Genomic DNA, 20,154 nt, shown 5'->3' with positions numbered 1-20,154 from the left:
CAAACGCAGTCCCCCATTACAGCCGAGGGGCACGGAGCGGTAAAAGCAGGGGTTCTGAAACTTTTGTACTGGTGACCCCTTTCAAATAGCAAACCTCTGCACGCGACCCCCCTTATAAACTAAAAACAGCCCTTTATATATTTAACACCATTATAAATGCTGGATGCAAAGCAGAGCTTGGGGTGGAGACTGACAGCTTGCAACCCCTCATGTGATAACCTCACAACACCCTTGAGGGGTCCCAAGCCCCCGGTGTGAGAACCCCGGAGTAAAGAGCTTTAAACAAGAAAGGAAACAGCAGGATGCTTTTAGGAGATCTCAGACGGTCCTGACTGTAGGAGAACTGAGAGCAGAAAAGTGAACTTCCACACAGCATAAAGTAATCAGGGACACAAACAAATAAACACAACCCGCAGCTCAGAAATCAGAGAGCGCTAGATCACCACTTTACAGCTTCCGGTTTCAGTCTGTCTTTGCACCCGCGAGGCCAGGGGAGAGCGCGAACGCAGTCCCCCACTACCACAAATTATGCAGTCGAGTTTCCCGCATTTGGGGAAATCGCAGGGGTCAGCACACCCGCAGTGCAATGGATGAGCCTCACCCTGGGAAAACCACCTTTGTGATCATGGTATCTCCCCTGCCAGGTAAGTATGAGTTGTTCCGGCCCGGCCGCCGCCCGCCCTCGCTCGCCCCACACTCTCAACACACGGTGGGGCCCGACTCGGACCGACCGCCGGCCCCGCCCACACCGGCCCCGCCCGCCGCCAGCTGCTCTGACAGGCCCCGGGCTCGGACCCTTCTCGCCACCGAGCCCCGCACGGTCAATTGGGGCCGTGCTTGTCAGCCTGGTCCCGTTCCCACAATGCTCCGCTCGCACGGAGATCTGCATACGTGCTCACGCGGCCCCGCCCCTCCCGCAGCCTGCCCGAGCCCCGCCCCTGCCCTGGCCAGCCCCAGCTGTGCAGCGCCGCGAGCCCCCGCCAGGTCGCGGGGCTGGGCCCGGCCTCCCCGGCCTGCGGGCGGCTGCAGCTGGCGGGGGGGCGGGAGCCTTTGTAGACCCGCCTGCTGATAGGGGGGGGGGCAATTTAAAGCCCCCCCCCACGCCGTGTGCGGCTGCCCGGGGTCCAGCGCTGCTGAGCCCAGCGCGGGTCCCAGTCCCTATACAGCCCCAGGCCCGGGTGTGACACATATGGCTCCCCCCGGCAGGGTCTGCGGGGCCCCTGTGCCCAGCGCGGGGTCTGTGTGGGAAGGGCCCTGTCCCTGTACAGCCCCTGGCCCAGATGTGACACATATGGCTCCCCCCGTAGGGTCTGTGGGGCCCTTGGCCTGCGGCATGGTCTGTGTGTGTCTGTGTGTGAGCGTGTTCTGCCCCGGGGGGTCCCCACAGCTCCCCCGGGGACTAACCACCGCCCGGGGCCCAGGCGCGTCGCTGCGGCTGTGACCAGCCCGGCACCCGCCCTTGCCCCCGACGCCGCACCGAGCTCGTGGCAAGATGCTCCTCGCAGCCGGCGTCTCAGCGGCTCTCGCCGCGGCCCAACCCAGCAGGGACAATTCGCCCCGTGTTCCCCCAGGCCCCGCAGCCACCCCCAGAGGGAAAGCGCCGGCCAAACGGCACGACAACGACCCCAGGGCTGCCGAGTCCCTGAATGCAGCACACGCTGGTCAGAGCAGGCGAGATGTCACCGGGGCGCCCAGTGCCTAGTGTGGTGGTTTGTACGGCAGCGGCACCGACGGGCCCAGGGATGGACCGATCGCTCTGGGCGCTGCACGGACACGGAGTCAGCAGACGGTCCCTGCCCCAGTGACCTCACAGACTGCGGGGGGGGGAGGGGTGTCTCTGTGTGTGTGTGTCTCTGTGTGTGTGTGTGTGAGTGTGTGTGTCTGTGTGTGTGTGTCTGTGTGGCACAGAAGGCCCCAGTGACCTCACAGACTGCGGTGTGTGTGTGTGTGTGTCTCTGTGTGTAACTGTGTGTATGTGTGGTTAGTATAAGTAAAGATCCCCATCTCCTGGCACAGAAGGCCCCAGTGACCTCACAGACTGTGTTGTGTGTGTGTCTCTGTGTGTGTGTGTGTCTATGTCTAATCCCCATCTCCTGGCACAGAAGGCCCCAGTGACCTGACAGACTGCATTGTGTGTGTGTGTGTGTGTGTGTGTGTGTGTGTGTGTGTGTGTTTAGTACACATAAAGATCCCCATCTCCTGGCACAGAAGGCTACAAGAGCATTTGCTGGATGCTGCCTGCCGGAAGCTGGGCCTGGCTGACCGGATAATCGCCCGGTTCTGTTAATTCCCTGCGAGGTGCCTGGCACCGGCCAGTGTGGGCAGACAGGACACGGGGCTAGCGGGACCCGTGGTCTGACCCGGTGGGGCCGTTCCTAGGATTGTTGGTATTTTTCTACCCTGGATAGAACTGTTGTGATCCACCCCACGCAGCGTGGGGCACGGGCCCCCCAGTGCTGGCTGGTACCGGTACCTGGGCTTGGAACGGACGAGATTTTTATCGGTAAATGTCAGTCAAGGTTGATTCCGCCCCCCCCATGTTACCGTCGATAATGATGAAAACGTCAGCCAGGCACAGTAAGACACGAGCTGTCGGAGCCCGGGTCTGCGTTAGATTTCGGGACATTCCCGTGTGGGTTCCGACACGCGATGGCGACACGTGTTTGAACAGCTGTAAAGCATTAACGTGTCAAGTCTCCCCATCGCTGGCAGGAAATAACCGTCCGACCCCCCCCGACCTCCCACAACTGCGATGTGCAACGTGATAAAAACCTAACAAACAAAACGGCTTGAAAATCCCCCTGGACTGTCTGTGGAACTGCCCAAACCAGCCCCCGGGTGAGCCCTGGCAGCGGCAGGGCGCTCGCTGGGCCTGCTTGCGGCCGGGTGAGCAGAGCAGGGTCTGGCTTTACCCCCCCCCCCCCCCGCAGCTCCAAGCCCCCCAGGGGGGTTTCCATTCTCAGAGAGTATTTCCCAGAGCCCCCCCCCCCATACAAACCCCGGGGGGGGGGGAGGATTGACGGCCCAGGTTCACTGGGCACCGCCGAGGGCTCCCCAGAGCTGCTGCCGGAGGAATTTGTCCCCGGCCCCCCCACCCGCCGCAGCCCCAAACACCAGCTCCCCCTCCTGGACCCCCTGCAATGCAGGGCCCACAGCCCCCCAGGCCGGCCCTGTCTGTCTGTCTCCTGGGGGGCAGGAGGGGGTGGGGGTGGGCTCCGGGACCCCCCCTCCGCAGCCAGGGGCGGCGGGTGATGGGGAGACCCGGGGTCTGACCCTGCACCAAGGGCCCGTCTCCGCCTTCCCCGCGCCCCGGCCCCAGCTCTGCCCCGAGCGCACTAGCAGGGGCCGCAGCCCCGGGTGGGCGATGCGCTGTAGACGGACCCTGTCTGTGCCGCTCCCCTCCCGGCAGCGGGGGCGGGTCCATGGGCTGCTCCCCCCCCCCCCCCATCCCGGGCCGCTCTCCCCGCCCCCCCGGGGGTTGGGCTTCCTGGGTCAGCGCCGCCGCTGCTGTATCCGCGCCCGGCCCCGCTGCTGCTCCCGGCCCGGGCGGGGGGAGCCCGGGGGCCGCGCTGGGCTGGAGCCGGAGCCGCCCCTGGGCCGGGCAGCGCCGAGCTCCACCGGCGGGAGGGAGCTGCTGCGCCGGGGCCGGCAGGTGCGGGAGGGGCCGGGCCGGGGGGCGCTGCGGGGCCGCGGGCGGGGGGAGGGCAGGAGGGGATGGGGGCAGTGCGGGGGGGGGGGAGGGCGCAGCCATGGGGCAGGAGCAGCCGCCACCGGCTGATGGGCACCGGGCAGGGGGGTGACTAAGATCTGAACATCCCACAGCCCCCCCGGCCCTCCCAGAGCCCCCCACCCCGCACCCCCACCGCCCTGGGTGTCTGCAGCGGGGACAGTGAGACCCCAGGGGCTGTGGTACCCCCCGGGGTGGCATCCCCCTCCCTGCCCCCCGGTCAGCCCCACAGGCCCATCCCACCTGGTGTCCTGCCCCCTGGGTCAGGCCACGTCCCCCGGAGCAGGCCGGGGCTGGGTTAAAATCATGGGACTTTCCCTGTAGCAGATACAAGGGGAGATGCATCATACGCGGATTCAACTGACACGATTTTAACTATACGCGCTTGGCAAAAAATAAAATAAAAATTAAAAAAAGAGAAAAATAACAATTTAAATACTGTACCTGTAGTGCGGGCGATTCCGCCCGCCATTCCACTCAATGGTAATTTGACTAGACGCGATTTTCGCCTTACAGGCTGACTTTAGAACCTAACCCCCGCGTAAAATGCGACTCCTGTGTATTCTCCTGCCGCGTTGCACACCGTGATCTCGCCTGTCCCCGTCCCCGAGCAGGATTTCTGATCCCCGGACCGGACGCGCCCCGGATGGAGCGAGGGGCAGAGCCGGGGGTCCCGGGTCCCCAGGGTGCTGAGGAGACCCCGAGAGACGCCCGCACAGGTGAGGAATCGCTTAAATCGTCTCAGAAATTCACCGCTGGCTTCCTGGGGTCTTTACATCCTGGGCAGTAACAGAAGGGGCTTTACAGGCCTTCCAGGGGCTGCCCCGGCCCCCTGCCTTTTCCCCAACCCCATTTTATGTTTGTAAATGTTTTTCTCTGCCCTACTCCCGTGTGAGAGACCCACACAACACAACGGGGCAGCTGATTGCGCAGGGGCCGCAGAGACGCTGACTGGGCAGATGCTGCCGCCAGCACGAAGAAAACAGGCTGGGGCCAGCGGTTAGGAAATGCGGTTCCTTCGCTTATCCGTCAGTGACTCGCCCGGTGGTGCCCCTGCAGCCAGCGCGTGGGGAGGGGATTTCAGGATGGGGGGAGTAAATGCGGCTGGGGAGTTAATTCTGTATTGAGGGCGAAGCAGCTCATCAGATTAGCTTAAACCCCAGGCCGCCATCCCCCTCCACACACAACATTTACAGAGGTGTGTCCCTAGTGCAAGGCAGTGGGGACACAGACTCACACAGTGTCTCAGGTGGTGAGTGTGCGCACACGAAATCTCACCACAACAACCAATATCTACCACCTTACGGTCAATTCTTTGTTGGGTTCCCAGCTCCGCTGCCTCCTTTCCCATTTCTGTGCCTCGGTTTCCCTGTTGTTAGGCAGATCTTGCTTTGCAACCTCCAGGTGAACAGCTGCGAGGGAGGCCCGGAGCAGTCATGTAATCACTGCAAAGGCCTCCCGGCCTCCCCAGGCCTCAGCCCAGATTGTGACCTCATTACGTTCCTTGCTTTTTCCATGTTGTACCTTATGAAGAAGAAGAATGATTTGTGTGACGTGAGCATCTAGCCCGGACTGAGTTCAGGAGCCCATTGTGCTCGGAGCTGGACATACACGTAGCGAGAGACAGTCCCTGCCCCGCGGATCCGGCCGTGTGAACGGCCAGCGAGAGGAGGGGTGTGAGGGCAAACAGAAGCCCAGGGAGAGGATGTAGCAGCCGGTGGTGGAGCCGGGAATAGAGCCCAGGACTCCAAAGGCGGAGGAGTGACTTGATTGTGGTGTATAAGTCCCTGCGAGGGGGGAAATAGCAGCTACTAAAGGGATCTTTGTCCGGGTCTGTTCCGGCCGTAAGCTCTGTGAGTCTGACCCACCAGACCGCGCTGCCCCTCAGCACCCATCACACCGGTAATTCCCCTGGGGTGACGCACGGGGCTCGCGCTGACGCTGACTAGTCACCCAGCGTCTCTGGCCGGCTGTGCCCGGTACCCGGCAGCGCGGTCACTTTCATGGATCGCTCCCACGCCCGCCCAGCCGACGTCCTGGGACGTGCAGGGTCGTTTTCTAAGTACATTTCGAAAGCGCTGACATCTGCCCGTGAAGCTGAACCGCGGGGACTCCTGCAACGCTCCAGTTAGGGGTGTGGGGAACCTGGCGGCCACTCGCTGCAGCAAAGGAGACGGGGCCGGTCTCGTCCCTGACCCTGCACTATCTGTCCATCCACCCCTGGATCCTAGTGTACCCAATCTACCCCCCCCCGCCCCCCCCGGCCCGCCCTGCCCCATTCTGGGAATAGCCCCAAGTGCTCCCTCTGCTGGTGCTCAGAGCCCCTGCGGGCGCCAGAGTGAAATCGACCTGACTCTTGTCAGTGTCACAGCAGCCCACAGGAAACAGCCTGAAAATGGCCAGTCTCGTCTCAGTTTCCTGCTGCTGGGGATCTCTGAGCAGCACCAGAGCTGCCTGTCTGCAGACTCAGGAAGGCAGTGCGGCCTCATCGGGCTCCCTACAAAATCAGCCTCCCAACAAGAAGGGCCAGAAATGAGAGCTTGAATCCTCGGGGAGTTCCCGGCCTCTCCTCCCACCAGGGGCAGTGCCAGCAGCCAGCGGATTTTTTACACCTCGGGTTTGTTCCCCTGACCTGAGGAGTCCAGCGCAGGGAGTGACGGGTGTCTGGATTCTCTCTTTCTTTCAGCGCGTGGGAACGAGGAGGAGGTGACTCAGCCAGGGGTGGCGAATGAGACGCTGCCAGGAGGAGCTGGAGGGGACATTTCCCGGAGTCTGGAGCCGGGGAAAGCCTCCGAGGGGCAGCAGGGGAACCCCACGGAGGAGAGTGGGGATGAACCCGCCCCCCGCGGGGGCGACACAATGGACCCGAGCGAGGCCACGGCCCGGCCAGGGCGGCTCTACACCTGCCCGGAGTGCGGGAAAAGCTTCACGCAGAGCTCGCACTTCATCCGGCACCAGACGGTGCACACGGGCGAGCGGCCGTACCAGTGCGCGGACTGCGGCAAGAGCTACCGGCAGAACTCGGACCTGGTCAGCCACCGCCGGCTCCACACGGGCGAGGAGCCCTTCCACTGCGCCGAGTGCGGCAAGCGCTTCCGCCAGAGCTCGGAGCTCATCATCCACCAGCGCAGCCACACGGCCGAGGCCCCCTACCCCTGCCCCGAGTGCGGGAAGCGCTTCCGCCGCAGCTCGCACCGCCTGGCCCACCAGCGCACCCACACCGCCGAGCGCCCCTGCAAGTGCCCCGACTGCGGCAAGGGCTTCCGCACCAACTCGGACGTGGCGCAGCACCGGCGCACCCACACGGGCGAGCGCCCCCACCAGTGCCCGGACTGCGGCGAGCGCTTCAGCGTGCGCTCCACGCTGGTCAACCACCGCCGGGTGCACACAGCCGAGCGCCCCTTCGCCTGCGTCGAGTGCGGCAAGCGCTTCACCCAGAGCTCCACCCTCAACCGGCACCGGCGCATCCACGTGGGCGAGCGGCCCTACCGCTGCTTGGAGTGCGGCAAGAGCTTCAACCGCAGCTCCAACCTGCTCACCCACCAGGTGCTGCACACGGGCGAGCGCCCCTTCCGCTGCCCCCGCTGCCCCAAGAGCTTCAACCAGCGCGCCAACCTGCTGACCCACCAGCGCACCCACACGGGCGAGCGCCCCCACCAGTGCCCCGGCTGCGGCAAGCGCTTCAGCCAGAGAGCCAACCTGCTGGTGCACCAGCGGCTGCACGCGGGGGACTGACCCCCGGCCGGCGTCCAGGGCGCTCTAGCCAGCCGCCCGCTCACTGGCATAGGGCGTGGCCGATCGGGGACTCCTCCGGCCCAGCAGCCCCCAGCATTCCTGACCAGCTCTTCCGTCCTGCCAGCCCGGCGTAGGGGGCCGGCGTGAATGGGCCGGCGGTGTTAACATAACCCAGCCGCTGTCCACCGTTACACAGTGTTAAACACGGGCCGGAGTTGGGGTGCAGAGACCGCTGCCCGCTCAGCGCCAGGGCAAACACCGTTCAGCAGCCTGGGAACCGTTTCGTAACGACGCAGCAAAGGCCGAGCCGGTAAAGTACGAAGTCAGCCAGGCTTACCCTGTTAGTGTCCGCGGTCCCGTTCCCGTCCGCCGGAGAGAGGAAAGGCCCTTTGTCTGAGCGTCTCCTGGGTGCATCAGCGCTGGCAGTGACGGGACAGGAGAAGGGAGCTGAGACGGGCTGGAGCCAAACGTCTGATCTGTTCAGCCCAGGTGTTGTCTGGGCTTTGGCTGGAGCTGGGGGTGGCCGTGTCCTGTGGGTCCCGCTCTCTGGCCCGGGCTGGGTGGACATTTCTCAGGGTGAGATCCCAGGAGACGGGGGTGGCAGCCAGGGTGGGGAAACTCGCTCCAGGAGACCCGTCTGGTTGTTTTGGTTTTTCCCCCCAAAGTCTCTTTCTTTAAGGCCCTGCAAAGGGGGTGGTGGGCGGCCCGGCCCAGCCCCTCATCGTTATGTTCACCAATTAAATTTATTTCCATACGGACAAACTGATGTGTAAGTTACTTCGTTCCCCCGTTTTCGTATTTATGAAGTTCAAATCTTAACACGCACAGTCCCAGCGCCGTAGCAATCGGCCTCTTCGGCTGAACTAATTCCGGCTCGGTCTGGGTTTTGTCACCTGCCTGTAACATCATCCGTGACTCAGGATAACCTGACGGACTTTTCGTGGTTACTTCCCACACAGGCCGAAGTTATAAACCCAACTGTCCCATCAGGTCCCTGGGCTAATGACCTGACCTCCCCTCCGGGGGGCTGCAGGGTCTGTGTAGCTCTGTCCCGTACCCCGTCATTCACAACGATTTCAGCGGGACCCCGTGGATCCAATCAAACTGGGACCGGGGCCAGATCGGATCATCAGGGTTTTAAACAAGTCGTGCGGGTATCGCTCATTCGTACACTCCTCACTCGGTAACCTTGAACAGCACAGAGACCGCCTGCAATGTCTGTTTAACGTCACCCAAGGCACCATCGCTGGTTAGCTGCTTTACACACAACGTCATGAACAGAACAATTGTAAAGAAATGCAAAAATGATAATTATTACCAAGCATTAAAACATGGCCCCTTCCTTATTTACAGCGACACGAACTGTCACTTCTTTCCTGTCCTGCCTTCTCGCATGGCTCTCCAGTCCCTGCCGTCCGCCCAGTTCTTCATGTACTCCGTCCCCGTCCTTGAGATCTGCTTCTCACTGACCTAGGATGTCACTAACTGGTCAGTCCCACTAGAACAGGGGACACCGGGCAAATCCGGACCGCCAGACACGTTTGCCCGGACCCTGAAATCTCTTTACTTATTTCATTGTTATTGTCTCTGGAGTCTGGCCCTTGACTCTACCTTGACCGAGAAATTTGGACTTTGGCAAAGTCCAACGACTACCCCTGCTATGTAAAGATTAATTCAGCACGGATGTGTCCCCGAATTCCCCAGTCCTCACCCTTCGCGGGGGACCAAGAACTCCCCCATGGGGGAGGCTCATGGCATGGGACACTGACTAACTGAAAGGAATCATAGAATCGTAGAATCTCAGGGTTGGAAGGGACCTCAGGAGGTATCTAGTCCAACCCCCTGCTCAAAGCAGAACCAATCCCAACTAAATCATCCCAGCCAGGGCTTTGTCAAGCCGGGCCTTAAAAACCTCTAAGGAAGGAGATTCCATCACCTCCCTAGGTAACGCATTCCAGTGCTTCACCACCCTCCTAGTGAAAAAGTTTTTCCTAATATCCAACCTAAACCTCCCCCACTGCAACTTGAGACCTTTACTCCTTGTTCTGTCATCTGCCACCACTGAGAACAGTTAGATCCATCCTCTTTGGAACCCCCTTTCAGGTAGTTGAAAGCAACTATCAAATCCCCCCTCATTCTTCTCTTCTGCAGACTAATCAATCCCAGTTCCCTCAGCCTCTCCTCATAAGTCATGTGCTCCAGCCCCCTAATCATTTCTGTTGCCCTCCACTGGACTGTTTCCAATTTTTCCACATCCTTCTTGTAGCGTGGGGCCCAAAACTGGACACAGTACTCCAGATGAGGCCTCACCAATGTCGAATAAAGGGGAATGATCACGTCCCTTGATCTGCTGGCAATGCCCCTACTTATACAGCCCAAAATGCCGTTAGCCTTCTTGGCAACAAGGGCACACTGTCGACTCATATCCAGCTTCTCGTCCACCGTGACCCCTAGGTCCTTTTCTGCAGAACTGCTACCTAGCCATTCGGTCCCTAGTCTGTAGCAGTGCATGGGATTCTTCCATCCTAAGTGCAGGACTCTGCACTTGTCCTTGTTGAACCTCATCAGATTTCTTTTGGCCCAATCCTCTAATTTGTCTAGGTCCCTCTGTATCCTATCCCTACCCTCCAGCGTATCTACCACTCCTCCCAGTTTAGTGTCATCTGCAAACTTGCTGAGAGTGCAGTCCACGCCATCCTCCAGATCATTAATGAAGATATTGAACAAAACCAGCCCCAGGACCGACCCTTGGGGCACTCTGCTTGAAACCAGCTGCCAACTAGACATGGAGCCATTGATCACTACCCGTTGAGCCCGACGATCTAGCCAGCTTTCTATCCACCTTATAGTCCATTTATCCAGCCCATACTTCGTTAACTTTCCAGCAAGAATACTGTGGGAGACCGTATCAAAAGCTTTGCTAAAGTCAAGGAATAACACATCCACTGCTTTCCCCTCATCCACAGAGCCAGTTATCTCCTCATAGAAGGCAATTAGGTTAGTCAGGCACGACTTCCCCTTGGTGAATCCATGCTGACTGTTCCTGATCACTTTCCTCTCCTCTAAGTGTTTCATAATTGATTCCTTGAGGACCTGCTCCATGATTTTTCCAGGGACTGAGGTGAGGCTGACTGGCCTGTAGTTCCCCGGATCCTCCTCCTTCCCTTGCACGACATGAGCCTTTTTGGACTGTAACCCAAGGGGGCGTGTGGCGTGGCTCGAGCTCACAGGAGTCAGAGCGACTCCCGCCTGGAGGAGACAGGATGGACGTTTCAATCCCAGTTCAGAAGAGAGCTGTGACAGATCTGCTAAGCAGGGGGGCTACAACTCCCATCAGCCCCTCCCCATTGCACGGGTCCCTCCTCCTGCCTTTCCCATCAGCTCCCACTCCCAGTCGCACTCCAAGCCAGGTCAGGGGAAAGGTGCTGAATCAGAAGGTGGCTGGGCTCCGGGAGCCGCGGGGCTGCTGGAGAGAAGCCCAGGGACGGTGCCAGAGCTGTGTGTGGAACAGTCTGTACGTGCCGGATGACCCAGTGCTTTGCCTGGCTGATTTCAAAGGCAGCTGTGCGACTGTCCCGGTTCTGGGCCCATTTCCCTCTGCTGCGGCTGGGGAGGCTCTGAGCACACAGAGGCACCAGGTGGGCTGGCTGCAGACTCAGGAAGGTGGTGCTGGGATCCCCATTTGGATTCTGCTTCCCACCCAGCCAGGCTGGGAGCTTTAACACGTTGAATCCTGCAGGTGACGGGCCGGTGAGTGAGAGCGAGGAGGGGGATCCCCAGAAGGAGGATCGGGAGCGAGCGGAACCGTGTGGGATGGTGCTGAGTCAATCCCAGGGGAACGTGTCTGGGAGCCCCGAGGGTCAGCACAACGCAGACAGGCTGTACCGGTGCCAGGAGTGTGGGAGGAGCTTCCGTCAGAGCGCCCAGCTTATCAGACACCAGGCCGTCCGTACGGGGGAGAGCCCCCACAAATGCCCCGACTGCAGGAAAGGCTTTGCCCTGGGCTCAGACATGACCAGGCATCGGCACGTCCACACGGGAGCGCCCCTACGTGTGCCCTGAATGTGGGAAAGGCTTCGCTCACAGCTCCAACCTCATCCGGCACCGGAGCCGGCCCACGGAGGAGAAACCCTACAAGTTCCTGGCCTGCGGGAAGGGCTTCCAGGTGAGCTCCCACCTCGTCACCCCCCAGTGCATCCACACAGGCGAACGCTCCTACCGCTGCCCCGAATGCGCGAAGGGCTTCAGCCACAGCTCCCAGCTGGTCAAGCACCGCCGGACCCACACGGGCGAGTGCCCCTATAAATGTCCTGTATGCGGGAGGGCCTTTGGGGCCAGCTCCACCCTCATCAGCCAGCAGCACACCCACACGGCCGAGCGCCCCTTCCAGTGCCCCGTCTGCCGCAACAGCTTTGGCCAGGTCTCGGGGCTCACCCGGCACCAGAGGATCCACCCCGGGGAGCGCCCCTACAAATGCCCCAACACGGTGCCCTGAGGTGATCGCGGACCCCCTGACTACCCAGCCCCCCGACGGGCTCCCCCTCCCCACTGCCGGGCCCCTCCAGCAGCCTGGGGGCGAGGGGGAGGGGAGGGAAAGCCCCGACCGGCCCCTCCTCCGCGCTGGATTCAGGGGTCCCAGCCGGGCGGTGAAGTGGCTCCAAACAGACATTTCTTCTGATCCCAGGACCCAGCTGATTTCCAGCGGTCGGACAGAGCCAGGAAGTTTTATCCCAACCCCGGTTCTGGCCAGAGAGACGTTACCAGCCCGGCCTGCCAGGGCCGATTCCCCGGGAAGCAGCAGCAGGGGCTTGATCCCTGAGCCGCAGGGGCTGAGGCTGGTGTCACTCCTCCTGGCACCTAATCCAGGCCGGGTCCCCGGCTGGTGTGAATTGGCCGCAGCCCCGTTGGGGTCGGTGGGGCCGGGTCCCCGGCTGGCGTGAATCGGCCGCAGCCCCGTTGGGGTCGGTGGGGCTGGGTCCCCGGCTGGTGTGAATTGGCCGCAGCCCCGTTGGGGTCGGTGGGGCCGGGTCCCTGGCTGGCATGAATCGGCCGCAGCCCCGTTGGGGTCGGTGGGGCCAGGTCCCCGGCTGGCGTGAATCGGCCGCAGCCCCGTTGGGGTCGGTGGGGCTGGGTCCCCGGCTGGTGTGAATCGGCCCCAGCCCCGTTGGGGTCGGTGTGGATTCACACTGGCTGGAGATCGGGCCCCTCCGTCTATCAGCCCAGCCGACTGACTGATCTCTGCAGGCACAAGCCCGCTGGGCGTGTAAATGCTGGTTAGCGGGACAGGCTGGCTGGTGTCACGGTGGCTCACCAGCGTCTCAGCTGCTCTGGGCCGGGCTGGCTCCATACGTTCAGAGCTGAGAGGTTACCGAGTTTCTGTCCTTCGGTTAAGCTACTGTGAGCGGGTGGTAACTGAAAAGCTGGGGGGAGAGGGGTGCAGATGGCCGGGCGTCTGACAGGCCCATTGGAAGGGAGCCGAGGTCGCAGTGGGGTCTCCAAGGGTGGGTCTCTGAGTGGGCACCTCGTGGCATTTGCTCATTACACAAGAATAACCTGGGCCCAAAATACCCATGTTTATTTACAGAGACACGCGTCCCTGGCTGGGTTCTGGCCGCTTTAACGTGCCGAGCACGGTGGGCGCCGCTGGAGGCTCACGGGCTGGTTAAAGGGATGCTGCCCTATTCCAGGGGACACGACATGGACTCGTCAGATCTCAGCCCTCAAGGGCCTCTGTTAATTGCCGTTGTATTACCAGAGCGTCTCGGGGACCAGGGCCCCCTGGGCCAGCGGCTGGCCCTACCCCGTGGAAGAGACTGTCCTGCCCCAAGGGGCTTACGCGCTAAACAGCCAAAGCACACGTTCTCCCCACTCACAGGTAGGGAGATGAGGCACAGAGAGATTAAGTAACTTGCCCAAGGTCAGCCAGCAGCTCAGTGGCAGAGTCAGGAATAGGACCCAGGCGTCCTGAGATACAGCCCAGTGTTTTCCCCACGCTACCCTTCTTTCTACCTCCAGCATGTGGTTACCCCCCTAGGACCAGCTCCGCGTTTCTTTCTCTAGCTTCTGGTTTCATTGGCCCGTCGTGTCAGTTAGTAAAACGCACAGCTGGGTTTCCTCTCGTTCAGGAAGGAGCTAAGGACAGGCGCGGGGAAGGGCCTGGGGCGGGGCTGAAATGCAGCATCCGGAGCCGGGCCCGGGCACTCAGGGGCTGTTTGGGGTTTTCCTGCTCTGAAGCAGGAGGACTAAAGCGGCTTTGTGGTTCCCAGTCGCCCCGAGTCCTTTGCCGAGAGAACAGGAGTGTAAATGGGGTGACGGGCCCCCAGGAAATGCTCTTGAGGGGTTTGTCGGCGACACCGTATAACCTGCTGGTTCTGCTCTGTGACCCGCGCAGGCCTGGAAGGTTTCGCCCCAAGGCTGAGTTACGGATCCCTCCCCCGGGCACTCCCTGTGTAACACGCCTAACACGCCCCGCTACGCTGGCTGGGGAATTCTCCTGCCTGATCCACGCGCAGGCCGGCCCCATGGCCCAGCCAGGCTGGAGCAGGGGGGCAGCAGCTGGCAGCAGGATCCCGATACGGGTGTAAACGCCTCTGTCTCCCCAAGGAATGTACCCGGCCCCTGTTCCCAGCGTGTCTGAGCCTCACAGGCCCTGGTGCAGGGACACAGACTGCATCTCGCACGCCCCGAGCACCTGTTTAACGTGTCTCCTGCGGCTCTTTGCAGCACCAGGTATTAAAACGCCCTGTGATGTAACTATTAACCCGGCTCGGTTATTAACCCGTCAGGCTGCTTTTACTGTGTCCTTAACCAGTGACCTTATCAACGTGCAAGTTATTAACTTGTTTGTTGTGAGAATAATACACACACACACACACACACACACATATATACACACACGAATAGCTCCCCTGTGACCGGCGGGACCCAGAGGCCAGGGCCTGGCCCCCCATGTGCGGGGCAGGGTGGGTGTCACCCCATGGCCCAGCGGGACCCAGAGGCCAGGGCCTGGCCCCCCATGTGCGGGGCAGGGTGGGTGTCACCCCATGGCCCGGCGGGACCCAGAGGCCAGGGCCTGGCCCCCCATGTGCGGGGCAGGGTGGGTGTCACCCCATGGCCCGGCGGGACCCAGAGGCCAGGGCCTGGCCCCCCATGTGCGGGGCAGGGTGGGTGTCACCCCATGGCCCGGCGGGACCCAGAGGACAGGGCCTGGCCCAAGCTCTCCAGGCCGCCTGGGGCGAGCTGGGAATCGCAGGCGGGTCTCCCAGGCGAGCGCCCCGACCCCGGGGTCCCCAGGTCCCCGTCCAGCCCCACGGTGCCCCTCAGGCGGGCAGCCCGGAGCAGGGGAGCTGAGCGGGGGGGGCTGCAGGACTGGGGGGCCCAGCGTGGGGTCGGGGAGCAGCCGGAGCTGGCGGGCGCTTTGCTGGCCCTGGTCCTGCTGGTTCCCCCCGGACACGGTCTGTGAGTCCGGGAGCCTCCCGGCCCCTCCGGGAGGGTGGGAACCGCCCGGCAGAGGCGGGTCCGGGGGCGGGTCCATGGGCTGCTCCCCCCATCCCGGGCCGCTCTCCCCGCCCCCCCGGGGGTTGGGCTTCCTGGGTCAGCGCCGCCGCTGCTGTATCCGCGCCCGGGCGGGGGGAGCCCGGGGGCCGCGCTGGGCTGGAGCCGGAGCCGGAGCCGCCCCTGGGCCGGGCAGCGCCGAGCTCCGCCGGCGGGAGGGAGCTGCTGCGCCGGGGCCGGCAGGTGCGGGAGGGGCCGGGCCGGGCCGGGGGGCGCTGCGGGACCGCGGGCGGGGGGAGGGCGGGAGGGGATGGGGGCAGTGCGGGAGGGGAGGGCGCAGCCCCCCATCCAGCCATGGGGCAGGAGCGGCAGGCAGGGGGGTGACTAAGATCTGAACATCCCACAGCCCCCCCCCGCGCCCTCCCAGAGCCCCCCCACCCCGCACCCCCACCGCCCTGGGTGTCTGCAGCCCGGACAGTGAGACCCCAGGGGCTGTGGTATCCCCCTCCCTGACCCCCTGGTCAGCCCCACAGGCCCATCCCGCCTGGTATTCTGCCCCCTCCCTGCCCCACGGGTCTGCCCCACGGGCCTATCCCGCCTGGTATCCTGCCCCCTCCCTGCCCCCCGGTCAGCCCCACAGGTCCATCCCGCCTGGTATCCTGCCCCCTCCCTGCCCCCCGGTCAGCCCCACAGGCCCATCCCACCCGGTATCCTGCCCCCTCCCCACACCTCCCCGTGCCCTGGACCAGCCCGAAAAGCGGCTGTGTTAGAATCATGGACCCTTCCATGCAACAAACGTGGGGCCACGTCCCCAGCCCTGATCTCGCCTGTCCCTGTCCCCCGAGCAGGATTTCTGATCCCCGGACCGGACGCGCTCTCCCGGATGGAGCGAGGGGCAGAGCCGGGGATCCCGGGCCCCCGGGGCGCTGAGGAGACCCCGAGAGACGCCCGCACAGGTGAGGAGTCGCTTAAACTGAGTCGGAAACCAGGGGCGAAGCCCCCAACATGGGTTCTCGTTATTACTATTTGCATTAGCAGAGCTCGTGGGCCATGCCAGGTGCTGTACAAATCCCCAGAGGCTGCCCCACTCTGCAGAGCTCCCAGTCTGACTAGGCCGGACGGACACGGGGCGGGAGGAGAAACGGGCCCAGAGAGGGGATGTGGCTTGTGCAGGTCACCCAGCAGCAGGGCCGGGAACAGAGCCCCGAGCCCCGAACCAGAGGACGGCTGCTGGCTTAGGGTGCCGGTTCTCAGAGACCCCTGCCCTATGGCTCGGGTGCCCTGACGCCTGGGGTTTGTTCGTGTGTCCGTCAGGCTAAATAGCCACTTGGCTGCGCAGACGCAGGGGGCAGGAGGTTTCATTTCTGTACCTCGCCTGGAAGTTCACTTCAAAAGCACCAGGAAGCAGCGTGGCCTAGTGGATACAGCACTGCCCTGGGAGTCAGGAGAGCTGGGTTGGGCACTGGCCTGCTGGGTGACCTTGAACCAGTCACTTTCCCTCCCGGTGCCTCAGTTTCCCCGTTGTACAGATGGGGATAATGACCATGACCTGCTTTGTAGCCAGGGATTATTTTCTTTCTTCAAATCTGTGACAATTTAAGCCGGTTGGGCCGCAGAGAGCTCCCGCTGCCAGGTCGCTGCCTGGAAATGTGATGGCCACGTGCTGCAGGAAGGGAGACGTCTCTGTCTAGCCACGTCCCTAGCTCCTACCCCGTCCATCCGTCATCGCTAGATCCCAGCGTGTCTGTCTGTCTGTCCCTCTGGTGAATAGCTCCAAGTTCAGAGCCTCCCAGCGGGGACAGAGTGAAATTGACCTGATCTGGATCAGTCTCACAGCAGTCCTGAAACTGACCAGATTCTTGCCAATTTCCCTTTGCTGCTGCTGCAGGGGAAACTCTGGGCAGCAGCCCAGCACAGGCGCTACCTGTCTGCAGACTCAGGAAGGCAGCACAGCAGCTGTGAATCATCTCCCCCACCAGACGGGCTGGGAACGTCAGTGCATTGATTGTAAATGAGTGCTGAACCCTGCAGGGGCTCCCGGCTCCGGTCTGTCTCCGAGGGGCAGATTCCCAGCCACAGGGGAATGTTCTTTGGTTTGCCGCCCCCCTTTCTGAGCCGAGACTGACCCGTGTCTGGATTCTTTCCCAGCAGGCGAGGGGCTGGTGAGTGAGACCGAGGAGAATCCCGAACAGGACGGTCCGCAGCCAGCAGAACTGTATGGGACGTTCCCGGGACGTTCCCAGAGCCCTCAGCGGGGAGCGGCCTGCGAGCGTCAGGAAGACAATGCCACGGCGGAGAGACTGGGTGAGTCGGCGCCGTACAGGGCGGATTTCACAGGTCCCCACAGCACTGTGGCCCAGCCCAGAGCCTCCCCAGGAGACAGACTCTTCACGTGTCCCGAGTGCGGGAAGGGCTTCGGCCAGAGCGCGCACCTCATCCGGCACCAGACGGTGCACACAGGGGAGCGGCCCTACAAGTGCCCCGAGTGCGGGAAGGGCTTCAGCCAGAGCTCGGACCTGACCACGCACCGGCGCGTCCACACGGGCGAGGAGCCCTACGCCTGCGCCGAGTGCGGCAAGCGCTTCGCCCAGAGCTCCAACCTGATCCGGCACCAGCGCACCCACACGGCCGAGACCCCCTACCGCTGCCCCGACTGCGGCAAGCGCTTCCGCCGCAGCTCCCACCTCGTCATGCACCAGCGCACCCACACCGGGGAGCGCCCCTACCGCTGCCCCGACTGCGGCAAGCGCTTCAGCCACAGCTCCCACCTGCACCGGCACCAGCGCATCCACACGGGCGAGCGCCCCTACAAGTGCCCCGACTGCGGCAAGAGCTTCGGCGTCAAGTCCACCCTGGTGACGCACCGGCGGGTGCACACGGCCGAGCGGCCCTACGCCTGCGCCGACTGTGGCCGGGCCTTCGCCCAGAGCTCCACCCTCAACCGGCACCGGCGCACGCACGCGGCCGAGCGCCCCTACCGCTGCCCCGACTGCGGCAAGAGCTTCATCCAGAGCTCCAACCTGGTCACCCACCTGATCCTGCACACGGGCGAGCGCCCCTTCCACTGCCCCCGCTGCCAGAAAACCTTCAGCCAGAGCTCCAACCTCAGCCGTCACCAGAGGACCCACGTGGGGCGCCGAGCCCGCCCCTGCCCCGAGTGCGGGGAGAGCGTCCCGCGCGGCGCCGGCCTGTCCGCCCACCAGAGACGCCACGCGGGACAGGAGACGCCCTCGCCGCCCTGCTAGGGCCGGCTGGTCCCCCTGGTACCCGCCCACCAGAGACGCCACGCGGGGCAGGAGACGCCCTCCCCGCCCTGCTAGGGCCGCCTGGTTCCCCAGTACCTGCCCACCAGACACCACGCGGGGCAGGAGACCCACTCGCCGCCCTGCTAAGGCCGGCTGATTCCCCTGGTACCTGCCCACCAGAGACGCCACACGGGGCAGGAGACGCCCTCCCCGCCCTGCTAGGGCCGCCTGGTTCCCCAGTACCTGCCCACCAGACACCACGCGGGGCAGGAGACCCCCTCGCCGCCCCACCCAGCCAGAGTGAGGGGCGTGCTCCCCTATTCCCTCATGCCTCTCCCAAGTATCCGGCCGCCCCATCCTTGCTAGCAGCTGATCAGACCTTGGCTCTGCCAAGCCCAGGCAGCCCCGATCAGCTCCTTGCTGTCGAGTTCCTGACCCACCTGATGTGGCAGGGGGAGAAGGAACCTCCCACCCCCCTCTGATTCCCCAGCCATGGAAAACACGTGGGCTGTGTCCTGCCCAGCTGGAGCCGTGTCCCGTGGGGCGCTGCCCTCTCCCCTCGGTGCTGCCCACGGAGCTGGGCGCTGGGGTGACTCGCGTCTGACGGGCTGTGCCGGGGCTTGGCCGGCAGGACGGAGAGCCAGCCCCGCTCGCTCTCGTTTCCCCGGGTCTCCCCAAGGAGCGTGGCACTGTGCACCCTGCCAGTGGTACCCCGGAGCCCTTGTGGGGAGCTCCCTGCTGCCTGGGGGAGTTGACCAGCGCTGTCGCCCCCTTCCCGGCTGTATTTAACGAGCTGTATTTATGATGAGGCGTTCCATTCTAGCTCGACTGATAAAAGGCCGATGACGTCGTCCCGGGATGGCTGAGGCTGCCCGACCGGGCCAGGAGTCCCGCCAGGCTTCTCCTGCGCATCCCTTTGCCTCATTTCTCCTCTTCCCCCTGCCCAGAGAGTTCTGTGCTGGATGGACCCTGCAAGTGATCAATAAACCATGTAGAAAAGACCAGGAGTCGCTGCGTCAGGAAGCTGCGGGGTTTCTGTCGGCTGAGGGTGAGAGTCACGGACCGGGACTCAGAGGCTGAGCTGGGTGTGTGTGTGTCCCTGATCCCTGCAGTGGGGGGAGGTAGGGGCAGGCAGGGAGCGTGGGAGGACGGCGGTACAGGGCTGGGGGGTTTGTTTCTCAGCCGAGGCTGTGAACACTCTGCACTGGGGAGGGATGGGAGGCAGCCGATGAGTTGTGCTGATGGCAGAGGGAATTGTGCTGTTGACAGAGGGATGAAACAGGCACTCCCAGGGGTGGGAGGGGGTGTCCCCCGATTGCTGGGACCCTGAGCAGGGCTGAGGTATCCCCCCCCCAACTGGACCTGTAGCCGTGCCAAGCCTGTCACTGATGGGAGGGGAAGAAGAGGGGCCCAGCGCCCCAGCAGGTCCCTCCCGCCCGGGCAGGGACGGCAGAGACAATCTGTCACCCCCACAAGCAGAGCTGGAGACTCCGGGGGGATCAAAGCCTCTGCCGGGATTGGAAAGGCTGACGCCGCCTGTGCTGCTGGTGGACGAGGGGTTAATGCAGCAGGGCCCAGTGGGTGCAGCGTGTGGGGCTAGCAGTGCCTGGCGGGGGGCTAGCAGTGCCCCGAGGGGGGGGGCTAGCAGTGCCGGATTGCAAAGGCTGGGGAGAGGCCCAGGACCGGCAGAGGGGTCAGCTCCGGTTCGGAGGCGTTCACAGGCGGAAGTTTGGAAATGGCGGAAGATAGTAACACAGCTCAGACCAGTGGTGCGTGGGGCTGTGGCCTGAAACGCCCGGCAAGGCGAGCCGCTGGGGAAGGCTGCGTGAGGAGTGAACGAGCGTCTGTCCTCCGGGTCACGGGCGTACGAGCAAGGCCTTTAGCTGCAGAGGGTCACAGGCGCAGCACATGTACATCGAGATTGACGGAGTCCAAAGCCAAACGGGACCACTG

At 63.3% G+C, this 20,154-nt stretch overlaps 2 protein-coding genes and 1 non-coding gene across 3 annotated transcripts in view; 1 reads left to right on the top strand and 2 right to left on the bottom strand.

Annotated features, from left to right (window-relative positions):
* LOC135887747 (class I histocompatibility antigen, F10 alpha chain-like) overlaps positions 1-20,154 on the bottom strand; it is a 265,826-nt gene that overhangs the window by 64,892 nt on the left and 180,780 nt on the right. The gene's annotated exons all lie outside the window — the stretch shown is intronic.
* LOC135888533 (U1 spliceosomal RNA) lies at positions 489-652 on the bottom strand. The gene has a single exon (XR_010561877.1). It is a non-coding gene; the product is annotated as a U1 spliceosomal RNA (small nuclear RNA).
* LOC135888059 (zinc finger protein 664-like) lies at positions 14,640-18,201 on the top strand. The gene is made up of 3 exons (XM_065415875.1): positions 14,640-14,916; positions 15,805-15,912; positions 17,108-18,201. The coding sequence occupies exons 1-3, from the start codon at positions 14,640-14,642 to the stop codon at positions 18,199-18,201; spliced, it is 1,479 nt and encodes a 492-aa protein (XP_065271947.1).

Source organism: Emys orbicularis, chromosome 13 (assembly GCF_028017835.1).
Source record: "Emys orbicularis isolate rEmyOrb1 chromosome 13, rEmyOrb1.hap1, whole genome shotgun sequence".
Taxonomy (NCBI): domain Eukaryota; kingdom Metazoa; phylum Chordata; order Testudines; family Emydidae; genus Emys; species Emys orbicularis.
Note: the sequence above shows the minus strand (reverse complement) of the source record. Positions and strands in the feature narration are given on the sequence as shown.

Coding starts and splice junctions, on each gene's coding strand:
- LOC135888059 (XM_065415875.1), top strand. CDS start 14,640: ATGGCCCGGCGGGACCCAGAGGACAGGGCCTGGCCCAAGCTCTCCAGG. Junction 14,917..15,804: donor GCTGGTTCCCCCCGGACACG/GTCTGTGAGTCC, acceptor TCCCCCGAGCAG/GATTTCTGATCCCCGGACCG. Junction 15,913..17,107: donor CCCGAGAGACGCCCGCACAG/GTGAGGAGTCGC, acceptor CTTTCCCAGCAG/GCGAGGGGCTGGTGAGTGAG.